Source organism: Rattus norvegicus, chromosome 10, assembly GCF_036323735.1.
Source record: "Rattus norvegicus strain BN/NHsdMcwi chromosome 10, GRCr8, whole genome shotgun sequence".
Taxonomy (NCBI): domain Eukaryota; kingdom Metazoa; phylum Chordata; class Mammalia; order Rodentia; family Muridae; genus Rattus; species Rattus norvegicus.
In genome coordinates, this window is record NC_086028.1 from 45,956,954 (window position 1) to 45,968,667 (window position 11,714).

The 11,714-nt window shown below is 47.9% G+C and overlaps 1 protein-coding gene across 2 annotated transcripts; it reads left to right on the forward strand.

Moving 5' to 3' along the window:
- Nucleotides 1-192: 192 nt before the first annotated feature.
- On the forward strand, nt 193-11,435 carry Smcr8 (SMCR8-C9orf72 complex subunit). Of its 2 annotated transcripts, XM_063269615.1 has the most exons (3): nt 193-330; nt 637-2,995; nt 6,862-11,435. In XM_063269615.1, exons 2-3 carry the CDS (start codon nt 642-644, stop codon nt 7,313-7,315), a joined length of 2,808 nt encoding a protein of 935 aa, XP_063125685.1. In that variant the 5' UTR covers nt 193-330; nt 637-641; the 3' UTR covers nt 7,316-11,435. The 2 variants fall into 2 exon arrangements, with proteins under 2 accessions (XP_063125685.1, NP_001178848.1); NM_001191919.1 differs by lacking the exon at nt 193-330 and having other exon boundaries at nt 520-2,995; nt 6,862-7,659.
- The last annotated feature ends 279 nt before the right edge of the window (nt 11,436-11,714 follow it).

The following is an 11,714-nucleotide window of genomic DNA, read 5'->3' on the forward strand; positions in this document are numbered from 1 at the left end:
CTCCCTTCCACCCTACTGTATTCTACTTTCCCTTTCTTTATGACAGTGGTTAGTTAACGGGACTTGTCCTCTGGAAGGACTGATTGACAGGGACTCTTAAAAGGCGCCTTAGAAGTCTGTGTGGGCGTTTCCGGGTCACGCGACCCTGATGCTTTGGAGTCATGTGATACCAAGATGGCGGTGCCGCGGTAGCTTCCCTGGGACAGTACCGTCCTAGGAGCCGCGACAGTTTCTGCCCTTAGGTCTTGGGGAGACCCATTTGACTGACTCTGCGGTATCCCGTGGCAAGGATTAATGACTTGATCATAGCTGGAGCTGTTGATATCTCCGGTAGGTTCCGGGAAGTGCTGGTGACCTCGGTTCAGAAACATTGCGCCGGCCGGCTGGAGAATGGCCAGCCTCCGTCATCTGGACCTGCAGCTTTGGAGTTCATGAGGCTTCCTAGGGCATCACAGTCCCAAACCTCGAGAGTCTGCGGGAATTCGAGTTCTTGGTTGTGTGAGAGGGCAGTTTAGGATCCCCGGAAGTACAAAGAAGGCCGCAAGAACTTCGCTTTCTCATCCAGAGGCCTGACTTCCCTGCCGAGTAACCCTGCATTATTTCCCATTTCCTCTCAATGTGCTCTCCATATTTCAGGAAATATGATCAGCGCCCCTGATGTGGTGGCCTTTACCAAGGAAGACGAATACGAGGAAGAACCTTACAATGAACCCGCTTTGCCTGAAGAATACTCAGTTCCTCTCTTTCCTTATGCCAGCCAGGGCGCTAACCCCTGGTCTAAACTGTCTGGGGCCAAGTTCTCCAGGGACTTTATCCTTATTTCAGAGTTCTCTGAGCAGGTGGGACCACAGCCCTTGCTAACCATCCCCAATGACACCAAAGTTTTTGGCACTTTTGATCTCAATTACTTCTCCTTGCGGATCATGTCAGTGGATTATCAGGCCTCTTTCGTAGGGCATCCTCCTGGTTCTGCCTACCCCAAGTTGAACTTTGTGGAGGACTCTAAAGTGGTACTTGGAGACTCTAAGGAAGGGGCATTTGCATATGTGCACCACCTTACCTTGTATGACCTGGAGGCCAGGGGCTTCGTGCGGCCCTTTTGTATGGCTTATATCTCTGCAGACCAGCATAAAATCATGCAGCAATTCCAAGAGCTCTCAGCCGAATTTTCCAAAGCATCTGAGTGCTTGAAGACGGGTAACAGGAAGGCATTCGCTGGGGAACTTGAAAAAAAGCTGAAAGACTTGGATTACACGAGGACAGTGCTACACACAGAAACCGAGATCCAGAAGAAAGCCAATGACAAGGGTTTTTATTCTTCTCAGGCAATTGAGAAAGCCAATGAACTGGCCAATGTGGAGAAGTCCATCATTGAACATCAAGATTTGCTGAGGCAGATCCGCTCATACCCTCGTCAGAAGATGAAGAAGCCTGATTTGCATCCAGGTGATACAGAGCATACCCAGGATCAGGCTGACCAGGTATGCCCTACCTCTAATCCTGAGGAGTCAGCTAATGCAGACCTTTATACCTGCAGGCCGGCTTACACCCCCAAACTCATCAAAGCAAAGTCCACCAAGTGTTTTGACAAGAAGTTGAAGACCTTGGAGGAACTCTGTGACACTGAGTATTTCACTGAGACCCTGGCCCAGCTTAGCCACATTGAACACATGTTCAGAGGGGACCTGTGCTACCTCCTGACCAGTCAGATTGACAGAGCACTTCGAAAACAACAGCCCATAACAAATTTCCTCTTTGAAGATTTTGTAGAGGTTGATGACAGGATGGAGAAGCAAGAGAATGTGCCCTCTCAACCCAGTCACGGCAGGCTGCCTTCCAAGCCTGTAGAAGAATGCCCCATTCCTAAAGTGTTAATTAGTGTTGGCTCTTACAAGTCCAGTGTGGAGTCTGTATTGATCAAGATGGAGCAGGAACTTGGAGACGAAGAATACAAGGAAGTAGAGGCAACAGAGTCAAGCAGTTTTGACCCCCAAGAAAACCTGGACTACATGGGTATGGATATGAAAGGGAGCATCAGTAGTGGGGAAAGCATTGAGGTTCTGGGCACTGAGAAGTCAGCTTCTGTGTTGTCGAAATCTGACAGCCAGGCTAGCCTCACCGTGCCATTGAGCCCCCATGTAGTCCGTAGCAAAGCGGTCAGCCACAGGACAATCAGTGAGGACAGCATTGAAGTCTTAAGCACCTGCCCTTCTGAGGCCCTCATTCCTGATGACTTTAAGGCCAGCTACCCAAGTGCCATTAATGAAGAAGAAGCCTATGCAGACAATGAGGGGGCCATCCATTTCCAGGCAAGTGCCAGCTCACCAGAACTAGATGAGACTCAGGAGGGCAACTTAGAAAATATCCCATCCCAAATAGACTCCAGCTGCTGTATTGGAAAGGAGAGTGAAGGTCAGTTGGTGCCTCTCCCCACCCCAGCTTACACCCTTTCTGATGAGGATGGTGTGGTGAGCATTCCCCCACAGCGCTACATACAGAAGGACCAGGGGCTCCACATGGACTTCGGGATGGAGAACACTGACCCTTCTCCCCGAGACAACAGTTGTGAAATGTTCCCAGCTTATGATCTGGATCCAAGCTGCCTTCTGGCTAGCCGAGATATTAGTAAGATGAGCCTGGATAACTACTCGGATAGCACTAGCTACATGGGCAGTGTGGCCTCTACCAGCTCGGACAGAATCCCCTCTGCTCCTCCTGCTGGCCTATCCTCTGAGAGGCACAAAAAGAGAGCTGGCCAGAATGCCTTAAAATTCATCCGCCAGTACCCTTTTGCCCACCCAGCCATCTACTCCCTGCTCAGTGGGAGGACACTTGTGGTCCTGGGCGAAGATGAAACCATAGTCAGGAAGCTGGTAACTGCACTGTCCATCTTCGTTCCCAACTATGGCTGCTATGCCAAGCCCGTGAAGCACTGGATTTCCTCCCCTTTGCATATTATGGATTTTCAGAAGTGGAAGCTTATTGGCCTACAAAGGTAACTGGTTCCAGGTGGTTGGGAAGAGTCCTAAACATTATGAGATGAAGCAGGTTTAGATCTGTGGACCCTAAAAAGAAAAGCTTGCTTCCTAGACAGTGGCTAACCCTACTCACTGTTCTTACCTTTGGCAAATCACCCTTGATCCTGTTGCCTTCTCTATCATGGGGTAGGGGGGTTCACAGTTGCTAAGTGACTGCCAATCCTGGGCCCTCCCCACTTCCATGTCAGAGCTGTTTGGGAGAGTTTTCTTGTGTGTGTGTGTGGTGCTAGTGATAGAACCCAGGTTCTGCGTATGCTAGACAGACACACTCCTTCTTATATCTACATCCCCTGGGAGAGCTTTTTTTTTTTTTTTTTTTTTTATTTTGGTTCTTTTTTTCAGAGCTGGGGACCGAACCCAGGGCCTTGCGCTTCCTAGGCAAGCGCTCTACCACTGAGCTAAATCCCCAACCCAGGAGAGCTTTTTAAATCATGAATTCCCAGTCAGATTCTGATTCCATTTGTCTGGAGTTAAGAACTGCAGCCTTGGTCCAGTGAAGTCAGAGAATGACTGGACTGGAAGATCTTATGTTCTGACTCCAGGTCACCATGGTGCAAAGGATTGTGGCTGTCACTGTCGAAGATAGAGAACTCCAATAACTGGTACTGTGCTGTTCTATATGCTCTGAAAATGAGGAGTCACAGATAGATGTTTAGGCAGATCATTCCCGTGTTCCATGAACAGAGGAAAATAAAGTCGACTTATTGACTAGACCATCTGCAGTGGTCATTGCATGGTCACTGCCAGTGCCTGAATTACAAGGTAATCTAGCCATGTTGACTGTTCTCCATCCTGTCACTGTGTCACCAGCTTAACCTCTCTGCAGACAGCGGGCAAGGTTGTTACACGATAGCAGATTTCTGATCTGTACAAGTGTGCACCCTCTGAAAATGAAGGAGGCAGACAGGGCCACAGATTTCAGGAGATGCCCTGAAATGACAGTTGAGCCACTGCCCAGAATCTCACGTGAAGTGTCGGCTAGGATATGAGATCCCATGTGAGTATCATACTGAGGGGGTGCAAATGTCGGTAATGTTCCTACACAGGTGTCAGTGCCTATGCAGTGCTTGTGCCCAAAGGATGACTTACTGGGGGTGAGTGAGGAGCCAGAAGTGGCCTGGCAATAGGTAGGTCAGAGCTAATCCTGAGAAACCCTAGGAAAATGAGGTGAATACTGTCAGAGGTATGGTGGTTAGAAAGAGCTGCAGGGGTCTAGGCCATGGGTGCTGCCACCCTCACTGGGGTGGATTTGTTGGCTACCTCTCCTGCGCAGGGAGGGAACTCCCTGTGCTCACCCTATTGAGCTGTAGAAGGGCCCAGATTGGGAGTGTGTTATGTTAGAACAGTATCTGTCTGGCCTTAGAATTGATTAGCTGTGTTGAGGCCAGTCTAGGCTGTATTAGCAAGGCAGAGGCTTAAAAAAGAAATGATTGAGAGAGGTGCTTTTGTATAGTGGCTCGCTTGCCCACAAAGCTGTGAGCAACAGTGGGCCTGTTTCTGTGAGCTGGACTCATCCAAATCCTCAAGTCTTGCTTCACCTGGAACTGCTCAAATGAAGATGTTAAAGAATCTCACCCTGACACCAGCTTCACTGGCCCTTGGTTCTTTTCACCTACCTATCCAGGCCTTCTGCCTGGAAACAGGGTCGGAACAGCCAATGGTGAATCTGCCATTATTTGAAATAAAACGCCAGGGAGAAATGTGTGGCTTGATAAACAGTAGTGAGAAGATGAGGAATGATGGGTAAGCAGGACCTAGTTCTAGTAGGAGAGAATGTGTGTGACAGAGGCTTAGGCAGAGTCCTAGCTGGGTGACCTCAGATTCCTCATCCTTTTGACCTCCCTGGTTTAGATGGCAGCAGTCTGGGTTTGGAAGAATAGACTTTGTTCACTAAAATGGAGCACAAAGTCTGGGGCCTGGTTGTGTATTTGACTTGCTAAGTGAGGAAGAATTTTGTGGGAAACAGAAGAACTTAGGAGTCAGCATCTTGCCACTATGGGGAGGAAACGAGTGGTAATGCTGACTTCCGTAAAATGGCCAAAACTGGATGTCACATCAGAGGTGGAGGGGCAGACAGGTAGGATAAGGCTGAACCTAGTGGGGAGAGGAGCAGCATTTGCTAACTCAGGTTTGCCTGGGACCCCCAGGAGGAGTAAAGGCAAACAAATGTGATAGAGAAGCTGGTGTGGAGTATGCAAGGCCCCTGGGTTGGGGTGTAGTGGGTGGTAAAGGAAGGCCATTGGGGCACTAGGAGCGGCAAGAGGGTGGTCCTGAAGAGGACCTCTCTTCAGAGTTCTTACTGTCCTTGTCAACTACCATGTTCATGAAGCCCGATTCTCCCTTATTCATGGGCTGTGCTATGTACCCACTGCCACTGGTTCAGGGTTTAGGGCCTGTGTGGGTCTTGCCATGGTCTTCAGCCTTTTACAGTCCTCAGGTCCAATTTGCCAACAACAAGACAACACTGTAGGATAGCACTCTAGGACATTCTTCATCATAGTCTCAGCTCAATGCTTATTAGATAGTAGATGTGTAATTAATCATTACTAAATGCAACAAAAATATGGTTCCAGTGGCTTTTCTTGTTTGTATAGCATCATGTCTTACATAATGTAAAATCCTGTTGGCTCTATTTGTTAGACAGTAGATAATGCCTACTTTTGTAGGAAGACTGCTTTTTTGGAGGGGGCGTGGGGTGGGTAGGTACTTTTGTCTTTGGTTTGATTTGGTTTTTTGAGACAGGGTTTCTCTGTGTCCTGGCTGTCCTGGAACTCACTCTATAGACCAGGCTATCTCGAACTTATAAAGATCCACCTGCCTCTGCCTCCCAAATGCTGGGACTAAATGAGTGTGACCCCTCTGCCCAGCAGGGAAGACTGCTCTTAAGAGCTTTTATATTTTCTTGTGTTGCTGGAATGATAACCAGATCCTGTGCATGGCGGGCAAATGTTCTACCTACTCCAGCCCTCCCCTTTAGTAAGGCTGTGGTTGTTTTTCTAGGGAGTGTTTTGTTTTTAGAAGTTTATTACAGATTCGAAGGTGGAGATTTAAGAGGAGTCTCAGAGCACTGTGCTTTCTAAACTAGACATGAAGGTCAGCTACATGGTGGGAAAGCAGCCAGCTGACAGGGAGGGGAGCATTACAGGGTGAAGCCAGGGAAAGAACTTATGCCCTTTGGAGTTAAGACTCAGAAACTTGAGGGAGGTTTTTAGGAAACAGCCTCAGGAGGTTAAGCGCTTGGCCTGTTCCACTTCACCCACTTCACCCCTTGGAACACACGCTGCTGGGCAGTAGGGCATAACCCAAGGGAGATGCAGCCCAAGGCCTCTGGAACAGAGAATTTGCTAGCAGTCACCATACTGGCTAGGAGTGCGCTCAGAGTGGTAACAGCGATAGCTCCACCCTTAGATGACTTATTTTGTCCCTCTGGTTACCCCAGGAAGAATGAAACAGTGGGAAGTGGAGATGAGGCTCAGGAAGGGTAAAAGATTGACCGCACTATATCCCAGAGATGAGGGAAGTCCAAGCGTGCGTGCTTCAGTCTGGTGTGAGGAATTCCAGGGAGAGCAGGCAAGCAGATAGTTCTGGATCACCACTGGAAGTTTGGCTCACCATGTGGAGCATCCATTTAGGCAAGTAATAGATGCTTCAGAGACTATCAGGAGTTACATTGTCGAGGGCCTTGAGGACCAAAGCACTTGATCTTTCTGTAGAGCCAGTTGAGTGTGAGTTAGTTTGGGGACAGTGAGCTTCATCTCCTAAGCAGCTGCTCCCATTTTTCTAACCCTTGCCTATTTTTCTGACCTTGGGCTGTCTTTTTCAGAGTGGCCTCTCCTGCCAATGTGGGTACCCTTCATACCCTGAGCCGTTACAGCCGCTATACAAGCATCCTGGACCTGGACAGCAAGACTCTACGTTGTCCCCTGTACAGGGGTACACTGGTACCCCGCCTGGCTGACCACCGCACTCAGATCAAGCGGGGCAGCACATACTACCTTCATGTCCAGAGCATGCTCACCCAGCTCTGCTCCAAGGCATTCCTCTATACCTTTTGCCACCACTTGCATTTGCCTGCTCACAGTGAGGAGACACAAGAAGCAGTGGCCAGCAGACAAACCAGCTTCCTAAAGCTAAACCTGGGACTAGTGAATGAGGACATCAGAGTGGTACAGTACCTGGCCGAGCTGTTGAAATTGCACTATATGCAGGAGTCACCTGGGACCACCCACCCACTGCTCAGGTTTGACTATGTCCCCAGCTTTTTATACAAAATCTAAGGGTTCCAGCCACTATGACCAAGACCTGTGACTCAGGGTATGGGGAGGGAAATGGGTTGCTGTGACTAAATGGTTGCCTGAGCTGGAGTGTTGAGCCTTCTGCTGTCAGCGGGAAGGGAACAGGTGGCAGTTCCAGTTCCAACACAGCCCAGGGCAGTGTGTGAAGGGCTGAGTAGAGGTGGCACCCAGCCCTCCAGAGGTAGCTGGAAGAACAGGAGCAGCTGCTCTTCGTTTGTTAGGGAAGTAGCTCCCAAATAAGGGGGTGTCCTTAATTTTCCAAGGAGCAGCAGTGTGAGCAGAAGAGAAAGCTCCAGACACTGGGACTGGAAAAGATGAGGCTAAGTAGCCAAAGCCCAAATGACAGCTGAGTGGCACCCTGGGAACTGTGATGATGTGTTAGGACAGCCATTGCCTCCATCTACCTCTACCACGGCCTGTTACTTGGCTTCCTGGAGCCTGATAACTGAAGGGAGGCTCCTGAACAAGGGCACGAAGGAACAGTGCTCTGGTCAGTTGGAGAGACATATCTGGGCACAAACAGCCACAAACAGCCCCTTGTCCTGTCTTTGCCTCTATCAAGGGAGTGCTCATCAAGTCCTTGGAGTCACTGTGACAGTGGTCACTAGCCCTGAATATGAAGCAGATGCCAAATGGCTACAGCCAGTTTGAGAAGTACCTTGGGAGTAGTAAATGAAGCAGACCATACGGCCATCACCTCTGGCTCCTCTCACCCAGAACATTAACTCTGACTTCCTCTGGGAAGATTTGCAGACTTGTGGGCTTGACAACTAAGTTCTGGCTGGCTAGCTGATATGCTGACTGAAACAGAGGAGCAAAGATTTCCTGTATTAGCTCTCCGGTGACTATCTTTGTAGGCACATCTGGGAGGCAGTACACTTCTCAGTCATTCCCCTGTTGTTCCTTTCCCTTTCAAGGGACTTTGAACCTGGGAGGAAGGCTCCTTTTAGTTCCCACCTGACCCCTGGTGGCCATCATCATGATCTCCCTAGGATTCCTGTTGCAGCCGCTCTTGTGTGCATGGAATGCTTCTCGCAACCTTGACAATGTGAGATCTTTTTTAAAAAAAAACTTCTCTCCCTAAATAGGAGCAGCTCTGGTTGTTCCTGCTGCTTTTAAATTTACTCCAGAAGCTGCAGTAAATTGGACTTGGATCAGCAGTTGGATGTGTGCATCAGTTAGATGCTGTGTCCCCTGTACTCAGGTCTGTCAGCAGGTCACACTACTGAGGTCTCAGAAGGAATCTGTAGAAGCCAAGTAGCCGAAGATGGCTTGCAGCATGTCACTCTTGTGTCATATTCCTTGCCTAGGTCTTTGATACAAAGTTGTAGTCTGTTGGTCCTGGTCAATGGCTTCAGGTCATGGTTCCTTTTCCACTTTAGAGGGTATGTGATTATGTTTGAGCCTGTGACAGAACCAGAGACGGCACTGCCTGCACCAGTTTGTGTCTGTGACATGTGTTACAGACACCTTGGCAGCTGTGGTTTCTCCTCATGGCCCCTCATGCTGATGCTTCTTAGTGTTCTAGGTACCTCTGTTGACTGGTTGGCCAAGTACCATTTCCTCAGGCCTCCAAGGAAGAATGTGCTAGAGTTCAAGAGCCAGGCTCAGAGGTGGTCAGTTGCTGGTGCTGCCTGTCATGGGGACTCTTAAGGTGAACACTGTGTTCCTGTGCTGAGAAAGGCAGCAGCCATGCTTGGCCTTCTACATACCGAAAGCATACACACCTCAGTGGTCTGAAGTGAGGGTAAACACACAAGTATCTCCTTGGCAGGCAGCCACAGGGTGGCTCAGAAGACAAAGCCAAGACTGGTTGGGAGTGAGCAGAACAGTTCTGTGTGATAGCCACGCAAATGGTACACGGGTCCCTCTCTTGAATGGTTCCTCACTAAGGGTTTGAACTCCATTTGTGGTTTTGTTTTTTTGAAACAGGATCTCATATAACCCAAACTGGGTTCAAATTCAGTGGGCAGCCAAGCATAACCCTGAACCCTTGACCCTTCTACCTTGACATCCCGACTGCTGGTATTACAGGTGTTTGCCACCAGAACCAGTGTCTAGATTTAGACTTTGGTTTTAAACCTTTGTTTTAAAGCCATTAAAAGGATTTTAAAAGGATTAATTAATGCTGAAACCATGCTTCCTCTCAGAGGGTATCAATCCTTGGGGGCTGAGTTTGGATAGAGAGTCAATGCTCTGTTCCTTTGCTTTAGAGGACTGGAATCTTCTAGAAGTAATACATGTATATACCTTGATGTGGAGACCTATGCAACAGGACTCAATTCCTTAAGTTTTCAGTTGTTCATGGAGCATAGTGGCACACACCTCTAATCCCAGCACTTAAGAGAAGAGGTGGGTAGATCTCTGCAACATTGAGGCCACCATAATATGCATGATAAACCTCAGGCCAGCCAAAGCTATGATACCCTGTTTCAAACAACAAATTCCCATTTGAAGTGTATGCAAGTACAAGGTTGGTAAAGCATGTTGTTCTTTTTATACGAGACAGTCTCATGTAGCCCAAGCCAGCTCTGAACTCCGTATGTAGCTAAGGATGACTTTGAACTTCGGATCCTCCTGCCTCCACATGCTGAGACTGCATGCCTGTCATGAGTTTTAGATTGAATCCAGGGCTTCAAACACACTAGGCAGACGCTGTACCAACTGAGCTATATCCCTCATCTGGCTACTTTAATAAAATTCACTATTAAAGACACCACAGATCAGAGTTCCTCACCACTTTATTCCTATCATTTTGAGCCCTGGCACTAAAACTAGTAGGTCAAGTAGCCAGCCAAGTTTCTCTGAAACCTGGAACTGGGCTGTGGTTGTGACCTGACCATCCTGACCTGACCTTTAACTCCCTTTTTTTTTTTAAAGATCAGGTACAGTATTTAAAATACCAAGGATTTCAAACTCCTCTAAACTAGTTCCCATTTCATAATTGTAGGAAGGCCAGGAGACCTCCCTTTTCCTTTGCCAAGTATCAAAGCCTGCAGTTAGTTGAGCTCTGGGGTCCTGGAGGCATGGCTTTTAGAAGATCTTGTATGCATCTTGGCCACCTGTCTGCTATGTTAAGTTCATACCATTCCCCCAGCCTGAATGTTGCATATCAGACCAGTGTCCTATGCCACCACCAGGGTTCATCTCTGAGATGGTTGGATGGCATTTGCAAGGCCTTTGGAGGAACCAAATCCTCATGGCAGTGAGGCCAACCAGGCTACTTTTTACTTCCCTAGAAAGCCCCCAAGAAAGTGCCTTGGCTTGTACTTTGAAACAAATAAACCAGATTTCTGGCTTCACTCTAATACTGTGATCAAACTTGAATCTTTTAAGGGAGGCATACTCACTCTTAGGTTGCAGAAATGAGGGAATTAGGTTTCTTTTGCTCAGAAAGCAAAGCTTCCCTGTTTCTCTGAGTCCTTGGCCCACTAAGGTCTGGCTCTATTAAAGCTTTGGGAAGGAAGAAGAGGAACAGAGAAGTAGCAGTGGACAAAGAGCACCCCAGGGCCCTAACTGGGGCCAGCTGTCTTCAACTAGGCAGGAAGCATAGTGGCCCAGAGAGATAAGGGGACCAGTATCCCACTATACCACATGCCAGCTGACACCATGGTCTTCTCTTGGGGCAACAGTACCAACAATGGACCAGCTCCTAGGGAGCCTTGGCCAAACTATCTTACACGGGGCGGCTGGAGCTGCAGGCTGGTCAGAGCACATCGTAGCTGCAGTAAACAACACAGTCTGTAAGAAACTTGTTTTCTAAGAAGCTATTTTATTACTGCATGTTCCCATCGTCTGTAAATGTGTCCCAAACCTGATGCAATCACAGTCCTGGAATCAGAGCACTGCAGATGTGATCATGTCCCACAGGCATCATGCACAAAAGCTTAGAGTAAATGCCAAATAAATAGTATGAGGAGTGTACTTTTTAAGATATTAATTTATTTGAGTTCAGATATTTTTAAGATATAAAAACTGGTTGTATTTTTTAAAAATGTAATTCTTGTAGACATTCTGTGGGTAGAAATTTGATTGTCCATATTAAAGTTACTGATGGTTTGCAATTCAGTGATGTGAAAAATAAAGACTCTTTCAGAAAGTGGCATTTGGGTCCCTAACTGTAGGAAGGAACTGCTTAGGCAGGTGGAAGAGAAAGCCTTTGGCCTCTGCTGATTTGTATACCAATGGAGACAACTGTTGTATAAGGTTTTTTGTTTGTGTCTGAGGCATGAACCCAGGACATCACACATACGAGATGACACCCCTAGCCCTTCTATTACATTTCAAGCTACGGACAGTAATTTTTTTCTTTAAAACAAAATTTTCTGTGTATCATCATTTTGCCGGCATGTGTGTCTGCACTTCATGTGTACCTGGTGTC

Excerpts from the sequence above, each read along its gene's own strand:
- Smcr8 (XM_063269615.1), top strand. The coding sequence starts at position 642 with ATGATCAGCGCCCCTGATGTGGTGGCCTTTACCAAGGAAGACGAATAC. Across the intron at positions 2,996-6,861 it reads AAGCTTATTGGCCTACAAAG|AGTGGCCTCTCCTGCCAATG; the intron begins GTAACTGGTTCC and ends TGTCTTTTTCAG.